Source organism: Loxodonta africana, chromosome 26 (genome assembly GCF_030014295.1).
Source record: "Loxodonta africana isolate mLoxAfr1 chromosome 26, mLoxAfr1.hap2, whole genome shotgun sequence".
Taxonomy (NCBI): Eukaryota; Metazoa; Chordata; class Mammalia; order Proboscidea; family Elephantidae; genus Loxodonta; species Loxodonta africana.
In genome coordinates, this window is record NC_087367.1 from 44719541 (window position 1) to 44744131 (window position 24591).

At 45.7% G+C, this 24591-nt stretch overlaps 1 protein-coding gene across 4 annotated transcripts in view; it reads left to right on the forward strand.

Moving 5' to 3' along the window:
* The first annotated feature begins 337 nt into the window (after nucleotides 1-337).
* KY (kyphoscoliosis peptidase) overlaps nucleotides 338-24591 on the forward strand; it is a 53493-nt gene continuing 29239 nt past the window's right edge. For 2 of the 4 annotated variants that reach the window (XM_003419985.3, XM_064277289.1), the window contains exons 1-3: nucleotides 338-473; nucleotides 4652-4714; nucleotides 8391-8453. In XM_003419985.3, coding sequence (XP_003420033.1) covers nucleotides 338-473; nucleotides 4652-4714; nucleotides 8391-8453 — 262 coding nt within the window. The remainder of the gene's footprint in view (nucleotides 474-4651; nucleotides 4715-8390; nucleotides 8454-24591) is intronic. The other 2 variants (XM_023538824.2, XM_010599500.3) reach the window with 1 other exon arrangement.

Consider the following 24591-nt stretch of genomic DNA (forward strand, 5'->3'; position numbering starts at 1 on the left):
GCGCTTCCAGCTCCCCGCGGGAGGCAGGGGCGCAGGGAGGGAGCCTCTGGAACCTGCTGCCTCTGTCGGCTGCGGCCTCCGGTGCAGGTCAGCCTTGGCCCGGGGATTTCCTTTCAAAGGTGACTTGTAGCGGCTTCATTAGAGTCGCGCCCTCCCGGGCGGGCCCTAATGGCGTGTTTGGCAGAGTCAGCGAAACGCGGCGCCCAGCGGCCAGGCGGCGGGGGAGCGCCCTCTCCCGCGCCTTCTCCCGCGCAGGGCACGGGGCGCACGGGGCCATTTGCAGCGCAGGCAGCCTCGAGAGCGGCCGCGGCGGGCCATCCGGGAGGGAGGCGGCACCATGGAGCTGAAGAAGGACAGCAACTCGGTGTCCATCGACATGCTGCTGATCGTGCACTCGGAGAAGCGGCGCGCCGCACGGGGCACGCACTCGGACCTGCAGGCGGACCCGGGCGCGCTGCTGCAGCGCCGAGGAGGTAATGCGCGCCGGGCCTGGGCACCCGAGCACCTCGGCCTCCTTGCCCCAGGACCCGCCCGCCGGGGGGCGCCTCACGCGCTCCGGAGCGAGGTCAGCAAGACCCACCCTCTCTACAGGGCTACCTGCGCCCCCGCGCCGTGCACTGGCGTCTGGTGGCAACCCGCAGTCCGGGGATTGCCCCAGGTGAACTCCTGGGCAGGCCAGAGGGTGCTTTCATTCTTTCTGTCACCCCCCACTCCAGCCTGTTTCCTCAGCCACTCCTGAAAGGGTGCAGATCAGGGTCTGAAGATGCCCTGGAGGAAGGGGGCTGTGCCTCAGGCCTGACTCCTGTTTGGCGAGGCCTGCTCCCCGACAGGGCGCACTGAAGGGCACTGGGGAGCCAGCGCAATCTGTGGAAACGGGTGTTGGAGGAGAAGCCGGTTTCTGACCTCCCCTGTGACTTCGCACAATTCGTGTCCTCAGTTTCCCCATTCTTGAGCCTCTCTCCCAGGCTTCTATGATAACCCACTGCCCTCGAGATGATTCCAACAGCGACCCTGTAGGACCCCATAGGGTTCCCAAGGCTTTAAGTCTCTTAGGAAGCAGACTGTCACATCTTTCTCCCACAGAGCGGCTTGGTGCAGTTGGTTAGCAGCCGAGCACTTTAACGACCGTGCCATCAGGGCTCCTAGAAGGCATAGTGTAAACGGAACACCAGCTTGGGTTGAGTGAGGATTGAAATCTGTTCTTCCCACTTTAGCTTATCCACTAGCTTTACTTGTCCTACACACTTTCTGGCAAATGGTAAAATGAAGTGACTATAGAGCCATTTGAAGAAGCCCTGGTGGCACAGTGGCTAAGCCCTCAGTTGCTAACTGAAAGGTCAGTGGTTCGAACCCAACAGATGCTCAACAGGAAAAAGAGGTGGCAGTCTGCTTCCTTAAAGATTACAGTCTCCGAAACTGTATAAGTCAGTTCTACTCTGTCCTGTAGGGTCACTATGAATCAGAATCCACTTGAAGAAAAGGGGCTTGGTTTGGGGAGTGGGGGGGCAGAGTTTAGAGCAATTACGGCAACCAGATGGTTGGTCGTTCAAACCCACGCAGCAGCACCATGGAAGAAAAGACTACTGCCATAAAGATTACTGCCAGGAAAACCCTATGGAGCAGTTCTACTCTGTAACACGGGGTCACCACGAGTCAGAATTGACTCAATGGCACTGAACAACAACAGCGAGATTGCAGAAGGCAGGACTTTCCAGAGGACCCGACACAATATGAATGAATAGATTATAGATGGCTAATAATGAAGGCTTCGACAAGGCTCTCAGAAGTTTCGGGGTCCTGGGTCTATGACGAAGCTTTCAGAGCCCTCATGGAGGCTGGTGTGAGCGTGCACTAGGCTGACTGTGCTCCAGTTCTTTGGGAACGATGCTTGACAGCCCCTTGGGTAAAACGTCTTCTGAGTCCCACCTCCCCTCTGGCACTAGCGCTCCTTAGAGTTCCTGCTGCTACATTGCACCCCCTGCCCCCAGCTCTTCTGTCCCCAGAGCCCCAGAGCCCCTATGCATGTCAAACATTCACCTTACACCTGCCTCCCTGAAACAGTGGTGCCACGGATGGCCTTGCGCCTGCCAGCCACACAGCCTGGAGCTGCCCCCAGAGCCCCTGGGCACCTCTTGGGGGGGCAGGCAGGGGAAGGAACTACATTCTGGAGGGCTGAGAATGTTGACAGGTCCTCCAGTCTTGGGAGATATTTGGGGACCAGAGTTGTTTTGGTTAGTTGGTTCTTTAGTTCCCAGAGCTACTCCTGGGAGAAGAGGAAATAGCCCTCCCAGGGTTTTCACAGTTAAGAACTTAGCAGAAGCCATCGACTCTGTGATAGAAGTGAGGCTGCTGCTGCTACACACACCACAGTCCAGAAGGGCTCCCCCAATGCGCGGCAAGGCCAGAGGGCCCCCTGAGGCCCAGTTCCCAGTCAGCCTAAGAGCCACACTTCTCACTTCCCCTCTGAGCACATCTAGGACTGCCTGCTGCTTGGCACAAAACCCCCATGACCCCAGACAATGTGCTTCACACTCAACTCAGGGAAAGAGACCCCTGCTTGCTGACCCTTTCTGCTGATGTTGTTCTCCAAATCTTTGCCTGACGGAGGTTTCTCCCAGACTCTATGACAGTGGAGAGACCCGTGTCACTTCTTCACAGTCAGTTCTGCACCCCAGCAGAGAAAAGGCTGAGTGCATGCCTCCAAGGCCTGCTACGCAATGGCGATGTCCAAGAGACCCCTGGCTAGCCCAGCTTGCAGGCCTGCTCCTCAGGACAAAGCATGAGCAAGAGAAAACACTGAACAAGACCAGCTTGTGACAGGGCCTCCTGTTGGTGTACAAGATCCAAAGCAAGTCCACACCACACCCGCTCCCAGATGTCTCCTGCCTCCTCCCCACTCCAGGTCCTCAGCTGGGGAGCCAATCTTCCTTCCTCAGCTGTGCAAAGGAGAGGGCCTGAGCTCCACGTTAGAAAAGAGGGAAACACAGTTATTGCCACATGGCAGAGGACTGAGAGGGGAAGTAACCAGGTGGCTCTTTTGCTATGGCCTTGTGGCTAGAAAGGAGTCAGAGGGACAAAGAAAGCGTGGATAGGTTGGGTTCCTAGGCATTCGGGCTGCAAGGCCACGGGGCGCTCTCTCTCCTTTCCTGTAGAGCTCTAGCATTTTCCACGCCATTTCCTTAGAGCCAACCAGCTGCTGTCAGAGTGACTCCAACTCATGGCAACTGCATGTGTGTCAGAGCAAAGCTGTGCTCCATAGGGTTTTCTTTTTTATATACACATTTTTAAAAATTTATTGTACTTTAGGTGAAAGTTTATAGTACAAATTAGTTTCTCGTTCAAAAATTTATACACAAATTGTTTTGTGACATTGGTTGCAAATCCCCACGTTTTGTCAGCACTCTCCCCCTTTCCCTTTCCACCCCAAGTTCCCCATGTCCATTCGTCCAGTTTTTGAGCCATAGGGTTTTCAATGGCTGATTTTTCAGAAGTGGATCACCAGGCCTTTCTTCTGAGGTGCCTCTGGGTAAACTCAAACCTCCAACCTTTCCACTAGCAGCCAAGCACGTTAACTGTTTGCATCACCAGGGACTCTTTCCTTAGAATAGTGTTTCTCAAAAATGTGTGTGGAAGCCGTCATCCCCTACCAGAGAGGAGAGTTGATGTGTTCCTCGGCAGTAGAGGAGGTAGCCTAAAGCTGCCTGCAACAGGCCTGAAAGCGCTTTGTAGTCTTAGATTTTATGCATTTAATCCCCAAAATTGTGCGTTCCACTCCATAACTGTGTCAGTGAGGGTTCTGATTGGTAAGCCACAATCACTGGCTGTGCAGGACTCTGCAGAAGACAAGGGATCGGAGGTCTCCGAGTAGTTGAAAGGGCTAGAGAACCAGACTGGAGGCTGAGCTTCCGACAACAGTGGCTTAAACTGCCGCAGAGCTGGTTGGGGGGTGAGGAAACCTGTGCTGCCCCAGGAAGCACTAGATGCTCTTCCACGCCAGGAACTTGACTTTATCGCAGCTGCTACCACTGCCAGAATGTATACCAGTTTCATGCCAGGGACTCGACCTTGCAGCTACCACTTCCACCCACCGCCAGAGACAGCTTCCATTCCTTTCCTTGTTGCATCACCAGGTCCCAAGGCTAAATCAGGCACAGGTGCATCCAGGCCACACATGCATCTGCTGTAGCTGCAAGAGAGGCTGGGAAAGCAGGAGCTATCATTTTCAGTTCCCATGAGGATAAGCAGTCTTTGTACCTCCTTCTCTATCAAGACAATAAAAGTGGTGGATTCGCCACATCCGGAAATAGCTAGGCGACATGAATGACAAATGTCTTCTAAAATAATGTTTTCATATTTATGTGGTAGGGACATGGCAGTAGAAAACGAGCTCCTGCATTGAGAAAATTCTCCGTAGATAATTCTGATAACCAGTCCCTACTGTTTTAACGTTATGAAAATGTTTTTAAAATTTGAGAGTTACATTCATTCCCCAAGTGCGTCTTATTCATACTGCAGCCCCTCTTGGATCCTGAGAGAGCCAAGTTCCACCAGGCCTACCTTAACCCAAATAGGTCTGCAACCACCACATCACTCACGTTGCCTGGGTTTCTCCACCACAGAGCGTCTCATGCCAATCCTTGTTGTTTCACAGGATTCCAAGGTGTCGGAAATGGAATCCGGAAATGGCAGAAAATAGAAGCAAATGATCTTCATGGTAAATTCCCTTTATTTTATTTTCAACATCTGGAGTTCAATACATTGAAAAATGACTGGAAGGATTGGGTTTCAATTATTCATTTGTCTGAGATTGGCCTCTAGACGTCTAATCACTCAGACAGTGGCTGCTCATGACTCAGCCAGGCCTGTAGGGCCATGGTGACCCTGGAACGTTTTCCGTTAGCAGGACCCCCACACTCCTGAAGGTTGTGGGTGGGGTGTGATGCCATAAGCTCGAGCACCCACTTACGTGCTGGCATGGCTGAGCTACAGGGCAGGGCTTGGCATTGTTGGGAATGGTAGGTTTGGGTGTGTTCCCATGGGAGATGGGGATTTCCATGCCACGCAGAACATTCATCTTTTGAAAAATTTTCGGAACAGAGAGGACAGTAGCCCAGGAAAATGCCAATCTGTGGCTTCCTGCTGGTCTGGATCCCCTAGTGCAATAAGGTCTGAGTGAAGTCAGCTTCCAAAGCCTCCTTATTCTGTCTGATGCCAGGCATCCATCACCTTGCAGGCCCAGGACCTCTTGGGGAATGCTGTGATGGCCGACTACAATGGCCTTATTCTGTGTCCTTCAGAGGTTCATCAGCCCAGCCTGCAGGGACAGTGAGACTTCACTGTAGGCCTGTGAGAATCCTAATAAGACCTCTACTCCAGAGCCCCAGTAGGAGGCTCCGTCAGACCCCGGCTATGTGAGCCCCACATCAGTTGACTGGTTCATCAAATGCCAACTCTGAAGGAACCACCCCATGACCCTCTACAAACAGGCCTATCAATGCTCTATCATCTTTCCGACAGAACGAAAGGAAGCGATGATGTTTTCAAAGTAAATTCATTCCCTCAACAAATATCTCTAGTACTTACTTTGTGCCAGGCCTGGTTCTAATTGTTGGGGGTGAAACAGTGCACAAGACATTCAAGAGCCCCTGACCTTGTAGAGCAATGTCAAAATGCTTGTAAGCATAACACCATTCACTGCAGTAGAGTATCAATGCCCTGGGGCGACTTGCCTATATCCCCCACCCTGCACATGGGTAGGAGTCATCCACACCCCTCCCCCACTGGGGAACCATCCTCTGTGGCATGGCTGATGGGCATGGGTGCAATGGCCTACTTAGCCTTACTACCAGGGCATAATGGGAGACTTAGCAGCTTTGGCTTTCCTGGAGCAGACACCAAAGTTAGAGAAACTGTGCCGCGGGCATCTGGGAATTATATAGTAAGAATCAGACCTCCAGAGATGTGTCGACCACAGAAATACACAGCAGCCCATCCAGGGCACCCGTGCCAGGCCAGCGTGTGCCTAAGCATCCCCTCTTGCAGCTCGCCTTTACCTTGCTGGAGTTGTCTGAGAGTCATCTTGTGGCTTCTTGGGCTTGTTTTTATATCAGGAGAGATTGAAATATACTGAACTCAACCTGTTTTTGCCATCTTCAGGGTTCCTGGGTTTGGGGGAAGGTTAGAAAAGAAATACAAGAAAACACAAAGTGACACAGTAACGATGACAAGACTATTACGAGGTTCTTCTGAAAGACATGAAATGGGACTTAATACGTGTCATCTGATAAAGAGGATGATTAAAGTAGCTCTTGCCAAACTATACCGAAAACTGAGAGTTTTGGGTAAATGCAGGGCTTGAGAGAGGCTCTGCAGAGGTCCCGAGCCCAGAAAACGTGACGGTTGCATTGCTCCACCCATACATGTCATTTAGAGGAAACGTCCATTTATTTGTCAAATGGCACACTTGCCTGCATGCAGAAATTAAAACAGCTTCTTTCAGTGTTTTCTGATGGCAAGATTCTGGGCGCAGGTATTGAAGCTGACCTTTTCTGCCTTGCTGGTGCCCAAGGCCCCCAGCCCTGGTCACCAGCTGACTACCCAGCCCTGGTCACCACTGCCTTCATCCGAGAAGGACGTGGCTTCCGGCGTGTGCAGTGCAGTGTGCGCAAACGAGGCTGAGCACGGGGCTGATCCCAAAGGGTGCGTTTTCTCCTCTTGCCGTTCTGTGCACTCCTTGGCCTAGGGTGTTGGCAGGGGCTGGATGGGCGGGGGAGCCTGGAGCAGTCCAAACTTTTCTCAGCAGCAGGTGTTTGGGCCCTACTACCCCCAATAGCTTGCCCAGCAACGGGCTTTCCCGGCTGTGATTGGCTGCTTTCCTTGGTCCTGGCCAAACTCTGCCTAGCAGCAAGGGACTGCTGTCCCACAGCTACAGGGACACCAATCCTGCAGCCCAGACTATAAATACCCTGTGGTGGCTGTGCCAGCCAATCACCTTCCTTGAGGATTCCCTTCCTAGATCCTGTTTCCAAGGGAAGGTGCAGCCAGCTGTGCCCGCAGGAGGAGGCCTCCCTGTCCTCGCCTGAGTTTGGCCCGGGGCTCTGGCCCAGCATGCCAAATCACCCTGAGTTGGCACACAGAGTAGACCTGGCCATTGGCCAACTGACCTCGGCCCAGGGGGCTCAGGGGCCTGGCTGGGCCAGCTCATTGGGGAAGGCTGACGCAGGCAGGCTTCTCCAGGGAGCAAGACCCTACCAGGGGGATCCCAAGCCCAGCCAGGCTCAGTGCCCCACCTCCCACCCTTACTGGCTTATGCTTAGGCCCAGGCAAGGGAAGCATTGAGTGGCAGACCTGGTTGGATGCATAAAGGGAGTCATCTGAAGCGAAACCTCTTCATGCCGGGGCCCCCGAGGCATGCTTGTGTCCAGGCCAGGCCCTACGGCCTTCCAGCAGATCAGCGGGTAGCCACAGAGAGGATGGCAGTCCAGGGTGGCAGCGTTGGGCGAGCCTCCTACTGCCGTACTCCTGGCCTTCCCCCGTCTTCCCTGGCCCCTCTGAGGCAGAGATTCAAGAGCAGCCTCAGTAAGACCAGGCCACGGCAGCAGCATGGCTGAAAAGGAAGAAAGTAGGAAAGGCTCTGCTCCTCATGGGAGGGGCAGGTCAGTCTGTGGGCTTCTCCTCATGGCTCATGGCAGCACCAGGCATCTCTCTACAGCAGCCGGACCCCACAGCTAACAACTCTGTGTCCCAGGACCTAAATATCCCAGTGTGTGGAGAGAGCTACAAGTTGAGTGTCCTGCCAGTGTTTGTGAAACTGAACCAAACTGTAAGTCGCCCCAACTCCTAGGCTGAAATGGAGGTAGGCTGCCCCCTATTTGACGCAGAGGGAGGCTGAGCTGGGAGTCGGGGGGCCTAGGACTCAGGTCCCAGGTCTGACCTTCCCTGGCTTTGGGGCTTTTGACAAGAAATTGACCAGTCTAAGCTGCAGGCTCCTCATCTGTTAAAATAGGGATAGGAACCTCCCAGCCTGCTCCACGGAAAGAGTGTGATGATCAGTGAGACGCCCGTGTGTGGGAAAGTGTTTTGGAAACTGAGCCCGAGGACACTAAAGTCAGGGACTTCCCAGGTGTTCCAGCCTGCTCTACAAGAAACCCAGCCTGTGCTGGCTCCTGCTGAGAGGCATGAGGGGGTGAGCACACGGGCTGCCACCAGTGTGTCCTTGTGAACGCATGTGCACACTGTGCGGATGTGCACATGAGTGCGTGTGTTGAGGCCAGGCCTGTGGACGTGCTCGGCTGCCTCTCCTACAGATGCACACAGCTCTCTGCTCTGCCTGGAGAAAATTCCACTGTGTTCCCAGTGGTCACTGCAGCCTCTCTTCCTTCCTTAAATAGGACACCTGGCAGAGAAGCAACACCCTCAGCAGACCCAAGTCATCACTGCCTATGACAATCAAGGTAAGGGATTTGCTGCCACCCTCAATGCCTCCTCCAGTGGCTGCAGGCCAGCATCTGCTGCCCCTGCAAGAGGCAGCCTGGGGACAGAGCACAGATTGTGGGGAACAGGGTCCCTGTGGACCCTGGGGCAAGTGCCCTTTCCCCTCAGGGGAGACACAGTGAGAGGCTACATGGCCTCAGAGTCTGCTCTCACTACAGGATCAATAAATAAAGTCCTTGAGGCACGGAGCCTGCTGCTGTCGTCATCATCACCACCATCATCATCACTGTAGCTGACATTATTGAGCACTAACCATGTGTCCAGCAGTTTCCGTGCAGTATTCTCAGGTACACTAAGCCTCACAACAGTCCCACGCGACTGATAGTCTTACTGTACTCCTTTTACAGATGAGGAAACTGAGGCTCCGAAAAGTTGTCACTTGTCTGAGATCATACAGTTAGCAGGAGCCAGAGCCAGGGCAGTACGATGCACCTGTGGCCTCAGCCGTTAGCCTTCACACGGGTCTGCTTCCACAGCCCCTGCTGGGACGTGGTGCCCACATCCCCTTCATCCTGAGTTGTTCCTTGGCCTGTCCTCTGAGGCCTAGCCTTACCAGGCATACACCCACTGCCGTGTTTGCCTCAGCAAGGGGAGTGAGGTCCTTCCTTGGGAATCCTCACTTTGGCAGGTGGGCTCTGTTGCTTAGGGAGGGCAGGTGAGGGTATTGCCATTCTGACTCTGCTTGGGAACAGTTAGCGGGATCTGAGAGCATGACAAGGTTGAGAAGGAGGGCTCTACAGTGATGGCTGGAGGAGAGGCACATTAGAGACCCCCAACAACCCCACTGCCTTGGTTTCTTGCTCTGCATTTAAGACTAGGGGCCTGATGTCTGATAACTCTCACAGGCTGAACACTGATGTTCTAACTTGTAAGAAAATTACCTAATCTCGTCAATGGGTCGGGGGGAGGGGACTCCCTGAGACAGGAGTCCTAGAGGATTCTAAACCTCTCTGTAAACTGCTTTCAGAAACCTGGGCTAGTCTAGCAAGCCCCAGGAAGACACTGGCAGGCGGTGAAGGACAGGCCTGTGAACAACGGTTCATCAGCAAGAAGGAGGACCCTCTTTGCAGTCTGGGTCAGCACCCTTTAGGCCAGAATTCCTGGGAATACGGCTCTAAGGCAGGCCCCAGGAACCCCATGGTAGTAGTGGCATGGCTGGCCCATCGAGACTGGCCACCTGCCCTGAGCCCCACAAGGACAAGCCCTGGGACCTACTGTCCGTCTGAAATGGGCTTCCCAGGAACATGGCTATCCACAAAAAAATACAAGATATCTCACTACAGTGAATTGTTGTCGTGTGCCATCAATTCAATTACAACTCCCAGCGACCCTACAGGAGGGAATAGAGCTGCCCCATAGGGTTTCCTAGGCTGTAGTAGAACTGCCCCATAGGGCTTCCTAGGCTGTAGTAGAACTGCCCCATAGGGCTTCCTAGGCTGTAGTAGAACTGCCCCATAGGGCTTCCTAGGCTGTAGTAGAACTGCCCCATAGTTTCCTAGGCTGTAGTAGAATTGCCGCATATGGTCTCCTAGGCTGTAGCAGATCACCAGGCCTTTTCTCCCCTGGAGTTGCTGGGTAGGTTCAAACTGCTGTCCTTTTGGTTATCAGTCAAGCACTTAACCATTGAACCACCAGGGCTCCTGGAAAGTGAATTAACGACCCCTTATTTAGTTGTTGCCACACATGAGGGGTCATGGTGTTACCCCCGTTTTATACCTGAGAAGCGGTGCTGTAGTCACAGCGCTGGCACCCCCGGCAGGTCTGCACCCTGCTGTCTCCCCCGCTCTCCACCCCATCCCAGGTTGGGGGGTGGGTGGCTGGCAGTCACCAGAGCCTCACCTCACACACCCCTCTCCTGCCACAACAGAGGCTCCCGCCTGAGCTGCTCACACGCCCACCTCCCAGCATGTGAGGCTTCCAGATGGCAGGAAGGAGGGTCAGCCTGGGGCCTTCTAAGAGCCGGACAGAGCTCCTTGTAGGGCTGGAATGGGAGGGCAGTGCAGGCACCTTAGCTTCCTAGTACTGCTGGAAAAGAAATACCACAAGGGCTCGTGTTTTTTAAATTGGAATATTGATTGATTGATAAGTCAATGTTATTATATTAATGAACTTTTCAAATAGTTCTTTTCAGAAACTATTTTGAAAAATAAAATTCCTTCCGAAGATGAAAATAACATATATTTGTATGTGAAAGCAAAAAATAAAATAACTATATTGATGATCTGAAGATTTAAAGATTTAAGCAAATAAGATAAGCAGAACATATTTTCGGTATTTATTCAGGCACTTTTATCAGGAAGATATCTTAGTGATGTCTGTCTCTAAAACTACGCACGAGTGGGTGGTTTAAAGAAAAAAAAAATTTATTTTCTCACAGTTCAGGAGGTGAGAAGCCTGAATTCAGAGCACTGGCTATGGGGAGAGGGCTTTGTCTAGTTCACCTTCTAGTCGCCCGCAGTCCTTCCCACACGTGGCTTCATCTGCCTCCCTAGCTCTCAGGTAGTGTCCGTCTCCCCTGCTGGTGCCTGCTCATCTGTCTGTGTTGCTGTTGTGATTAGGGTTAGAACATACCCTCAGCTGATAGGCCCTCATTAACATAAGAAAGAAGACCCTGCTTCCCAAACGGGCTTGTATCCACAAGTATAGGGGTCAGAACTCTAACCCAGATTTTTTGGGGACACAATTTCAGTCCCTACCAGCAGGGCTGCTGCGGGAACCTGGGCCAGGGAGGGAGGAGCTGCCCCTCTCTGGGTGCCTGACCTGAGTCTGCACTGACACTGATACATTCATTCCAGAGAAAAGCAGCCCCTGATGTGGGCACTGGGGATGCAGCAGTGAACAAAACCGACCAAGACTCCTGCCCTCACCGAGCTGACCCCCAGTGAGGGGAGACAGACAATACTAACAAGTAAAATGAAGTGTGCCAGCCGAGGGGTTAGGAGAAAATGAAGCAGGAAGGACAATAGGGTGCGTGCGTGTGTGTGTGTGTGCAGGGGTGGTGTCAGTGTCCCATGGCTGCTGTAGCAAACCCCCCAGACTCAGTGTCTTTAAACAACACAAACTGACTCACAGTTCTGGAGGCCAGAAGTTTGAAATCAGTTTCACCGGGCTCAAATCAAGTGTCAGTAGGGCTGGTTTCTTTCGGAAGCTCTAGTGTCAAATCTGCCCCTTGCCTCTTCCAGCTTCCAGAAGCTTCTGGCATTTCTTGGATGGTGGCCACTACAATCTCTGCTTCCGTTGTCACATTGGCTTCTCCCTATAAGTAGTCAAATTTCCCTCTGCCTTCCTCTCATCAGAACACTGTGATTACATTTAGGCCCCACCTGGATAATCCAGGATAATCTCCCCATCTCAAAACCCTTAATTTAATCACATCTGCAAAGTCTCTTTCAAGATAAATTAGGTAACATTACAGGTTCCAGGGATTAAAGTGTGGATATTTTGGGGACCATTACCCAGCCTACCACAGGGGGCAATTTAAAATAGAGTCGTTGAGATAGGCTTCACTGAGAAGCGATGTCTAAGTAAGGAAGCAGGCCGTGTAGCAATGTGTGAAGGCCCTGAGGCAGGAGTATGTTCAGGGATCAGGGAGAAGGTGACTGTGGCTAGAGCAGAGCGGGCAGGAGGAGGAAGTGAAGGGCCTGGGAGGCTCACCTCAGCATTCCAGCTTCTAACTGGGTATGATTGGAAGCCACTAGCTGCTGGCATGACAGCTCCCAACAGGTAGAGAATAAACAGGAGGGAGCAAAGGTGGAGGCAGGAAGATCTCTTAGGAGACAATGGGATAATCCAGATGAAAGAGAGGTTTTCTGGTGGTGTGGATTTGGGGTGTGAGAGAAAGAGACATCAAGGTTTGGGAGCTGAGCAGTGGGAAGGTTGGAGATGGGGAAGATGTAGGAGGGGCAGGCTGGAGACAGAACACGAGAAATTCAGATTTGGCCTTGTTGAGACCACGTGCCTCTTATTTAAAGTAATACTGGCCAGGAATGTCCTAATTCCATGTACTACTTTCCTATTTACCTGGTGAGCCTTGAAGTCTATGGGCTCTGTTCTGTGACCCACGACAGCCCCCAGCCCCCAGAGAAGCTTTCTCTGAGGATCTTTATATCACGGTAATAACAATGACCATGAATAGAACGTTGGGCATGTGCCCACCTTTATGTGGCTCACCTCGTTTAATCCCCACCACCATTTGTTGTAGGCTATTCTCATTTTACAGATGGGGAAACTGAGGTTCCAAGAGGCTTAGATAATGTACCTGAAGTAACAGGTAGCACATACCAGGTCCAGGGGTTGAGCCCGCGTCTTTGTGCTCCCAAGACTTGTGAGTTTAACTACTCCATCATGTCACCTCCTCCGTATTTGGCAGGCAACAGTCTGATGAAGCTGATTCAGGTGCGTTCCCTCACGCTCGGACAGGATTAGATGAGATGGCATCTGGGTGTCCACAAAGAATCCAATATTTCAGTCAGAACTTGTCTCTCAGAATGTTCCCCCCCTCTTCAATTTATCACTCAATCGTAGGCTTTATGAAATAGGAGACGAGAAAAGATCATTGGAATCTCAGGTCTTCATGGGGAAGAGGGCTTTAGAAACATTCGTCTGTAATGAGTGTGGGGGTTGAATCAGAGGAGAGTGATCACTGGGAGCCTTCGTGGCTTCAGGCCCCAAATGTTATTTTTGAGGAGTCTGTTTTCTGTTCGGGCTTCTGTCCTTCCAGATCATCACTCTTTATCCCCATGCAGCCTCTGTGGAATAACCTTCATTCATCTGCACACACTAGGGCCAAACTGTCAAGCTTCTGGGCCTGGGACATCCCTGTGGAGCTCCATTCCACAGAAGGACGCTAAGGAATCATGAATCATCCTGGTTCTCAAGAGCCCGGTGGAAGCCAGGGGTGGTCAGGGCTTCGTCACACACACCGGCAGGTGCCCAAGCTGTCTCAGCCCAGAACTCTGGCATGCTTGGCTGCCATCTCATAATGAGAGGTGCTGAGTGGGGCTCAGCAGTACCCGGTGATGCTGATGCCCCATCAGTGCACTACAGAACTGGACTCTCCCTCTCACCACCTAGCATGCTTCTCCCAGGACGTCACAGCCCACTGCTTCCTGCCCTAACTAAGGCTGACTGCTGCATCCTGGGCAGAAACTACAGCACGTTTCTGTTGAATACCTAGCCCAGGTCTGCTTAAGGACATTTAAAAAAATTACACATACTATAGCTGAGATTTTCCTGACTTTCAGCTACTGCATGAAAAAAATCCCAAAGCAAGGAATAAAGGTTGTAAATGTACGAGGGCGAGTCAAAGAGTATTGCTACTAGAGTTCCAGTTCATACAGGCACAGGTTTGTTCCAAACAGAACATGTTTAAGCATGTCTCTGTGACCAGTGGATGGCTTCAGACAAGTCCTGTCACTAATACACCTGTCTTAGTCTTATTAGGGTACCTTCAAAAAAAAGGATACTTTTTGTGCCGTGGACAAAAACAATTTTCAGGTCAGGGATAACATCAAATTTTTAACAAAACTCAAGTGGACATCTTCCCAAATCATTGAAGCTTTGGAACAAGTTTATGGGATTGTTGCCCAACTTAAAACAACAGTTTTTAGATGGATCAAGTGTTTTAAGGAAGGTCGGGAAAGCCTAGAAGATGAGCCAAGAGAGAGAAGACCACTCAGAAGGTTATGTCAAGTGCTTTTTGGGACTCCCAAGGGGTAATCTTGATAGATTTTCTTGAAGGATACAGGACGATCATAGGGGCTTATTATGAAGAAGTTTTAAGAAAATTGAGAACTGCATTGCGCCGAAGAATGTTTTTCCATCGCAACAAGGCACCTATTCATTCTTTGAGGGCAGCAAGGGCTGTCCTTTGAGAATTTCATTGGGAAACCTTACCCCCATCCACCCTACAGCCCTGATCTTGCCCATTCAGGCTTCTTTTTGTTCCCCAAACTCAAACATTTAAAAGGAACACGATTTGGGCCCCTTGAGATGCCAAAACTGCCGTTTTCACGCGGTATAAATCGAAGAGCACAGAATTCTTTGAGGAAGGAAGGGTTAGAGAGATAGAAATGCCACCTTCAGAAGTGTATAAACCTATTTTTGTATGAGAAATTCACTTGAGCTGTAACCTTTCACCTAAAGCACAATTAAAAAAAAAAAAAGTGTGTATACCTAAATGGAAGATATGTCCAGAAACAAGAGCTTCAATTTGGACATTTTTGTTTAATAAATGCTTCTGTAATTTTGTAGCAGTACTTTGTGACTTACCCTCATACAATGGCAGCCTGTTATAGAAAAAGTTAATGAATACCTTAAGTCAATGATGACAACTATCTGGCATGAATTCCACAACCCCTACACACACACATGCACACAAACACATGTGTATGTTCACACACACACACACTCACACACACACACACACACACCCTATAGTCTTTGATAACTGATCGATGCTTCAGGCAGCTGCTTCCAATCAGTCCAAGTTGATGAGCAGCATGAAGTCCTGTTTACCATCCCTGCATTAGGTATTCTGAGCAAATTAGGACTTCAGACAAATCCCAATTCGAACCTGAAGGAACCTGGAGAGAAACTATCGGGTAGAAGAAACCTCCTGACTGATAAAAGGCAGGCCCAAGGCGGTATACGCAAGGATCTGCTCACGCTTGCCTGCATGTGTTCCTGTGTCTGAGAGGTTAGGGAAGGAACACAGAGCCAATGGGATCTAGGAAAAGAGCCTGGGACCTACTTCTTAGGATAAGCAGAAAAGAATCACGAATAAGCTTTTACTAAAATAGTCAAAGCGACGGCTTCAGGAACACTGTTGGGTGACAGCTGGTAGATCTGGGAAGGGTAGCATGAGAGGGACAGCCGGGTGACCTAAAGAATCTCAAATCCAAGGAAAGTCCTCGTCTAGGATTAGTTGTGACTGTTAAGGGTCAAGATTAGTGTAATGGTATCTGATTGTACTTAGGGTTAGAGCTTATTTTAAATTTTGCTCCAAATCATGTTCCATTCTTATTATTGGAGATTGGTCAAATTAATATTTTTCTTAAATTACTGAAGAGTCTTGTTTTATAGGAGAGTGTTATACTGGTCACATTCCCTCCACTTCAGGCTTTTAGAAAGCATGAGGCTATAATGTGAATACTACTGCCCTTGGGAAACCCTGGTGGTGTAGTGGTTAAGTGCTATATGTACTAACCAAAAGATTGGCAGTTCAAATCCACCAGGCGCTCCTTGGAAGCTCTATGGGGGGGTTCTACTCTGTCCTATAGGGTCACTATGAGTCAGAATCGACTCGATGGCAACGGGTTTGGTTTGGGTTTTTTTTTTTGTTGTTTTTTTTTTTTTACTGTCCTTGAGACAGCATGCCCAGGCCCAGGCCCAGCTCCTAGGGCCAAAGAAGTCTCTCACAAGTGCCCTTACACACCCACACCTGCCAAAGAGAGCAGGAATCACACTTCCTACCAGGTCAGGGAGGCTGGGAGCATTGCTGTTTTCCTTGGTGGGGGGGGGGTGCTGATGAGCAGTACCACTTTGGAAAAGAACCAGAAGTGGGATCCAAGGAGAATGTTGGATGTCACCCCTGTCTGAGACAGAAGAAGGAAGAGGAATTTCAGGAAGGAGAGCAGAGATTAGAAACGGCGATGAGTAGAACTTCTGGGCCAGTGCCACATGCCGAGTGTGAGACTGTACCTCAACGCCCACCCTTGAAAGGGCTTTAATAGCATTTTGTTCTTCAGCTTGCTCATTCTCTGATATCAGGATATGGCTGGATTGGGAGTGGTTAGAAGTATCTGGATGTAAAGAGAGGTTTGTTGTTGAGCCCCAAACCAACAAGTTGTTCAGTCTTGCAACTTCTCTAAGCTTGTGGAGATTGTTCTAGTCCACTCTTTTCCAAACTGTGTTCACCAAAAAGGGTTCCATGGTGACAGTCGTTTGGGTAGTACTGGATCAGGGAGACTTCTTCGCTGCAGGAGCATTGAGTATTATGGCCTACAAGAGGGGAAAGAGTGGGCTTGCTCCCAAATTCTTTTTTCACAAGTCATCTTGCAGCCAACTAAGTACCACTTGGCACCCACTTTGAAAACCACCTTCAGATGGAGAAAGTGAGAAGGCAAAGGAGAAGAGGTCTGTGCCTCATTCATCACGGGAAGACACACGGAAAGTATTTGCTGTTGGTGGCGATAGTCTTCAATTATATGGCTGAGACGGAATTATGCCTCGAACTCTGGAATATTTAAAATCTTAAAGTCACAAGGCTGATATTCTTTGACAATGAACGTGATAGAAACTACACTTCCAAATGCATACTAACCCCTTCAAAGTAACGCCTTGGAGGACACGCTGCATCATTTACAACTTTTGAGAATTGCCCTCTTTGCATGCAGACCAAGATTATAAGCTACACAAGCAAGTCAGTATTGTCACTCTATGAAAAATAACTCCAACACTTTTAACAGACTGAGGGTTAATAAAAAAGCTTTCTTACAAAATCAATAAGGACAAAACATCATACCAATAGGAAAATAGGCAATTCACAAAATAAGAATGTTTAATGGCAAATAAATGTATAAAATTCTACACTAAAAAATTTAAAAAACACACAAATGACAATGAGGTATCATTATTCATTGATAAAAATTTTAAGGCTCAATAAAATCAAATGTCAATATGTGTATCAGTTATCTATTTTTTATTACATGCAATTGACAATGTATGTCAGAGCAAAACTGTGCTCCACAGGGTTCCCGGTGACTGATGTTTCCAAAGCAGATCAGCAAACCTTTCTTTTGAGGTGCCTCTGGATGGACTGGAACCTGCAATCTTTGCTTCTCTGGAGTTAACCATTTGCACCACCCAAGGACTCCTTGGCATTACAAAACCACAGTAAAACCAAACCCATTGCCGTCAAGTCGATTCCGACTCATAGCAACCCTGTAGGACAGAGTAGGACTGCCCCAAAGGGTTTCGAGAAGCAGATTGCTACATCTTTCTCCCATGGAGCAGCTGGTGAGTTCCAGTTGCTGACCTTTTAGTTAGCAGCAGAGCACTTGACCACTGCACCACCAGGGCTCCTTTGGCATTAGAAGCTACTCCAGAACTCAGTGGCTCAGAATAATAAACATTGACTAGCTTGTGAGCTGTAGATTGGCTGGGCGTTCTTGTCTGAGCAGTACCCAGCTGATCTCAGATCTTGGCTGGATGTGCTCAGGAGTTGGTGGTCAGCAAGGGAGATGATTGGAGACCAGTTGGTCTAGGATGGCCTCACCTGAGACTGCTCTGCTGTACGCTGTGTGGTCTCTCAATCCACCAGCAGGTTTGCCTGGGTTCATTCACATGGCAGTTGTGACTGGAAACCCAAGAATAAGAGCAAAAGCTGAGGCCTAGGCTCAGAGCTTATACAATATGACTTTCATCACATGCTAATTGGCCAAGCCAAGCCATTAGGCCAACCCAAATTCAAGGCATGAAACAAAAGATTTTACCTCTCCTTGGAGGAAGTACCAAGTATCGTAACCATTTTTGCAATCAGACCACAGCAAGAATGAACAAAATGGGCATTCTCTTGAACTGTTGGTAGGACCATAAACTGATAAAATCTCTCATGGGAAAAGTTTTCCAGCGTGGAACCCCTGTCTGAGGGATAAAGAAGACGAATCCAAGGAAGAGGTTAGAAATGGTGATGGGTAGAACTTCCAGGCCAGTGCCACATTCTGGATTGCACCTTTGCAAAAAATCAGTTTGCCATATTTGTGAGTCTATTTCTTGACTCTCTAAAATCTTAAAAATCTCTGTACCCTTTAATTCATATTTAAGAATTTATTCAAAGGAACTGATTTGAAAAGTGTTTAAAGCTGCATGTATCAGACTGTTCCTCACATCATTGTTTATAATAGCAAAACATTTGGAATAAATATCCAATAAAAAGGGATTGCTTATATGGATTATAAACCACCAATAAGATAGAACACCATACAGCCATTAAAATTATGATATATGGCTATATTTAACTGACATGTAAAGTCTTAAGTGAAGACATCAGAATACAAAAGCATGTTTACTATACTCTTGCTTGAATTTTAAAATGTAAAAACAAATTCTAAAGGGATTTTTACTTTCTACTTTATGTCTTTCTGAATCAACCAAGTTTTTGTTTGGTTTTAATTGCTTGAGGTTTTTTACTTGGTTGGTATTTTTGTTTGTATTTTCATTTTATTTTTAAGTCAACATGCAGTAAAACTGAATTTTTTGGTGTGCAATTCTGTGAGTCTTCACACAGCCATAGATGTATGCAAGCGCCACCAGGATGCATGATGGTCCAGAGCAGTTCTTTCAGCACAAAAAAGTCTCTTGTATAGCCTCTTTGTAGTCACATCTTCCCATCACTCCTAATTCCTGGGAAATTGTTCCCCATTGCTGCTGTTTTCCTTTTCCTAAAGTGTCATATAAATGGAATTATACAATATGTAACTTTTTGAGACTGGCTTCTTTCACGCAGCCTAATGTCTTTGGCATTCATCCTTGTTGTCGTATCAAGAGTTCCTTTGTATTGTTGAGAAATATCCCTTGGTGAGGATGTATCACACATTGTTTATCCATTCACCTGCTGGAGGACATTTAGGTTATTTACAGTTAGGGGCAATGATGAACAGAGCTGCTGTAAATATTCGTGTATGTGTTTTTATGTAAACATAGGTTTTTATTTCTCTGGAATAAATGCCCAAGGGCATAATTGTTGGATCATATGGTAAGTACATGGTTTGTTTTATAAGAAACTGTCCAGCTATTTTCTAGAATGGCTGTACCATTTTACATTCCCACCAGCAATGTGTGAGAGAGCCAGTTTCTCTGCATCCTTCTCAACACACGGTGTCATCACTATTTTTATTATTGCTCTTCTAATAGGTGTTTAATGATATCTCATTGTGGCTTTAATTTGCATTTCCTTAGTAGCTAATGATGTTCAACATCTTTCCATTTGCTTATATACCATCAGTATCTCTTTTTCGGTGAAATATCTGTTCATGTCTTTTACCCATTTTCTAACATGGTTGCCTTTGCATCTTTATAAAATCTCCATTTGCCTATTTGTGTGAGTCTATTTCTTGACTCTCTATTCCGTTCCATTGATCCCTTGTGTCTGTCTCTTCATCAATATCATACTGTCATGATTGCTTTATAACACATCTTAAAATCAGAGAGTGGGAGTCCTTCAACTTTTTTATTCCAAAATTCATTTGACTAGTCTAGTTCCTGTGCTTTTCCATGTAAATTTTAGAATCACCTTGTTTATATTTACAAATCTCCTCCAGGATTTTGATTAAAATTGCATTTAATCTATACATCAATTTGAAGAGAATTGCCATCTTCACAATATGGAGTCTTCTAATTCATGAATATGGTATGTCTTCCCATTTATTTAAGTCTTCTTTGATTTTTTTAATTATATTTTATAGTTTTCATCATACAGTTCCTGAGCATTTTTTTTTTTTTAATGTTTATACCTAAGTATTTCAGTTTTTTGGAGCTATGAGAAATGGCATTTTTTAAAATCCAATTCCCAGTTGTTCATTGCCAATATACAGAATTGCTTTTTGTGTGCTGATCTCGTATCCTGTGACCATGCTAAACTCACTTATTTGTTCTAGAAGCTTTTTTATTTTAGATTTCTTGGAATTTTCTATGTAAATAGACATGTCATCTGTGATTGGGACAGTTTTATTTTTTCCTTGTATTACTTTTCTTTCTTTTTCTTACCTTATTGCACTGGGTAAGTCTTCCCGTACAGTGTTTATTGCAGATGTCTGTTAGGAGCAATGAGTGTTTATTGCAGATGTTTTATAAGGAGCAATGAGAGTGAAATCTGTAACTTGTTCCCAGTCTTAGAGGAAAGTGTTCTCTTTTTCAACATTAAACATGCTATTAACTGAGGGTTTTTTTTTTTCTTTTGTAGATGTTCTCTTTTTGGGCTAAGGAAGCTGTCTTCTATTCCTGGCTTGTTGAGAGTTTTTGTCATGAATGGATTTTAAATTTTGTCAAATGCTTTTTCCACATCAATTGATATGATCATGTGATTTTTTTAAATTTGTTAATGTGGTGGATTACATTAACTGATGTTCAAATATTGAACCAGCCTTGCATTCCCAAGATAAACTGCACTTGGTTATGGTATATTATTCTTTTACAATATTAATAGATTTAATTTCATAATATTTTGTTGAGGATTTTTGTTTCATGTTCATGAGGATATATTGGTCTAGTGTTCTTTGCTCATATTGACTTTGTCTGGATATACCAGATTAATGCTGGCCTCATAAAATTAGTTATGAATTGTTCACATCTCTTCTGTTTTCTGAAGAAGCTTCTAAAGAATTAATATCATTTCCTTTTAAATGTTTGTCAGAACTTGCCAGCGAAACCATATGGGTCTGGATTTTGGGGGAAGGTTTTTACCTATGAATTTAATTTTTAAAGTAGTTGTGGGAATATATAGGCTATCTGCTTGGGTCAGTTTCGGTCATTTGTGGCTTCCAAGGAAAGTTCTGTTTTGTCTAATTTGTAGAATTTACACATGTAGAATTGTTTGTAGTATTTTTTTTTATTATTTCTTTAATATCTGTGGGGTCTGTAATGATATTCCTTATTTCATTCCTGATATTGGCAATTTTTGTTTCTCTCTCACTCTTTTTTTTTCCCCCTTGATCTCTCTGGCTAGAGGTTTATGAATTTTACCGATATTCTCAAAAAAGCAATTTTTGGTTTCATTCGTTATTCTCTACTGTTACCCTGTTTTTAATTTTACTGATCTGTTATCTTTATTCTTTCCTTTCTTCCACTTGCTTTGGATTTAACTTTCTATTCTTTCTCTAGCTTCTTTAGGTGTAAGCTTAAATTGTTGAGTTGAAGACTTTTTTTCTAATATAAGCATTTAATGCTATAAACTTGCCTCTACACATGACTTTAGCTTCACCCCACACCTTTGACATGCTTCATTTTTGTTTTCATTCAGTTAAAAAATATTTTCTAATTTTCCTTTAAATTTCTTTGATCCATGGGTTATTTAGAAACACATTGTTTAATTTCTAAGTGTTTGAATATTTTCCAGTTATCTTTCTGTTTTTTACTTCTAGTTTAATTCCATTATGATAAGATAATAACTTTGTATGATTTCAATTCTTTTCAAAATTTTGAAGGTTTGTTTATGACCCAGGATATGGTCCATCTTGGTGAATATTCTACGGGCAATTGAAACAAATGTGTATTCTGATGTTATTGGATAGAAAAAAATATTGGATAGGGTATTCTATAAATGTCAAGTAGCTCCTGATAGTTGATGGTGTTGTTAAATTCTTCAATATCTTTGCTGATTTTCTTCTTCCTAATTCTATCAATTACTGTGAGAGGAGTTCTGAAGGCTCCAACTATAATTGTGAATTTTTCCACTCCTTCTTTTCTATCAGTTTTTGCTGCATGTATTTTAAAGCTTTTATTGTTAAATATATTCATATTTCAGAATATTATATCTTCTTGGTGAATTAACTCTTTTATCTTTATGTAATATTCCTCTGTCTTTGATATTTTCCTTGCTCTGAAGTCTATTTTGTCTGATATTACTATAGCAACTCCAGCTTTCTTTTTGTCTTTTTTTTTTTTAACACGTAACAAATCTCTGTCATTATAATTAAAGTTGTATTTTCATAGACAATATATAGTTGGGTCTTATTAATTTACTCTTTCCAACAATTTCTATTTTTTAATTAGTGTGTTTAGACTACATTTTATGAGGTTATTCATATGTTGAGATTTAGGTCTTTTATTTTATTATTTGTTTGCTCTGTTGGTTTTGTTTCTCTGCTTCCCCTTTCTTGCCTTCTTTATTTTTTTTTATGTTTTAGAATTACATTTAAATTTATGTATTAGACTTTTTGCTATATCTCTTTTATTATGCATTTTAATACACATAGCATAAGTTTTTATAGTTTAATTATAATTAATATTAACATTTCAAGTTAGAATGAAGAAACATTACTGCCACATAGGTACATTTACTCTCCTCATTTTATGTTGTAAATTGCCATATGTTTTACATAATTGAAAACCCAATCAGACAATGTTGTAATTATTACTTTCAATCATGATTCATATTTTAAAGAGCATAAGAGGAGAAAAATAAACTGTTTTCCTTTTTCATAATTTATTTTATTTTTTGTTGTTGTAGAGAATATACACAGCAAAACATACCAATTTCTACCTGTACAATTCAGTGACATTGATTACATTAGAAGAATAGAGTATTATCTTTACCTAAATATTTAACATTTTTGTTGCTCTTCCAAGTTTCCTTCTGGTATCATTTATCTTCCATCTGAAGAACTTACTTTAACATTTCTTTTAGAGCAATTCTGCTGGTAACAAATTCTCTCAGTTTAACATTATCTAAGAATGTTTTTATTTTCCTTCATTCTTGAGTTATATTTTCACTGGATGTGGAGTTCTGTGTTGATAGTTCATATCTTTGAAATGTACTTTGAAAATATCGTTCCACTTCCTTCCGGTCTCCATAATTTCTGATCAGAAATCAGCAATCTTTCTATATGTAATGCATCACTTCTCACTGGCTACTTTCAAGATTTTTTCTTTGTCGTCAATAGTTTGGTTGTGATGTGTCTGGGCTTGGATTTCTTTTATGTCTGGGTTATCCTGTTTGGGTTTCACCGAGCTTCTTGACTCTGTAAATGTATGTCTTTTGCCAAATTTTGAAAGTTTTCGACCATTATTTCATCAAGTATTCTTTTTTCTGGACCACATTCTTTCTCCTCTCCTTCCGAGGTTCCAGTGACATGAGTGATAGGTCTTTAGGTATTGTCCCACAGATCCTTGAAGTTCTGTTATTTTTTTTTCAATTTTTTTCTCTCTGTCATTCATACTGAATAGTTTTTATTGCTCTATCTTCAAGTTCACTGTATGATCTCCATTTTGCTATTGAGCAAATCCTGAGAACATTTTAAGCTAATTTTTTTTTTCAGTTCTAAAATTCTCATTTGTTTCTTCTTTATATTTTCTACTTCTTTGCTGATACTTTTATCATTCCATTTATTTCAAGACTATTTATCTTACTTCTTGGAACATGGTTATCATAGCTGATTTGAAGTCTTTGTGCTAAAATCTGTACCATCATGGGATTGGCATCTGCTGATTATCTTTTCCTTTTCAAGTTGTCTTTCCTGGGTCTTCCTATGCTGAGTAATTCTGGATTGTAGCCTTTGTAGTGCTATGCATATCTGTCCTGCAAGTGTGCTACCCAGTGGTTAGTCTGGGACGTGAGCACTGGTCTGCCCCATGGTTTAGTTCTCAAAGACTTTGGTGTAATGAGACCCATGCATACACAACTTGGAGGTGAGCTCAGGAGTTCATTCACAACATCATTACATCCCCCACCCTTGTCCCCCAGCCCCAAAACTGGGGCTTTAGTTTCCCCACTCTGCCATGCATTCCCCACAACTGTGTCTGCACATGGGGCCAATCAGTAGAGAACAGAGAGGGAGAGAGAGAGAAAGCAATACATATTTGCCCCACACTCTTGGGACCATAATTCCTCTGGTAAGAGAGAAGAGTTACCCTCCCTCAAAGTCTCAAGTGCCTACCAAGCCAGCAACCTCACTCTTGCCAGTGCTCTGTGGGCTGAGTCAAGAGAGAGAACAACAACAACAAAAGATGAAGAAGAAGGAAAAACAACAACATGGGATTACCCTCACTCTCTCTGACCCATAGGGGTCCCTTTTCTCACTTTTTGGGCCAGAAAGAGAGGACTTCTTTTAGAGCATATTTTATCTACACCCATTGTGAGCTTCTGGGTTTTGGACTGCCTTTGAGTCTACTCTAGGTGATGCCAACGGGCGAGGGGAGAATGATAACTCACTGCCAATTTAATGATACTTCAAATTCTGGTCTTCTTCCCAATCTACCTTCTACCATTTACCTTGCAGAGTCCTCAGATAGTTGTTTCATGCTTTCTGCCCAGAGTTTATAGTTGCATTCAGTGGGAGAAACAGGGTGGATCAACTTGGCCAGATCTGAAACCTCTCAGCT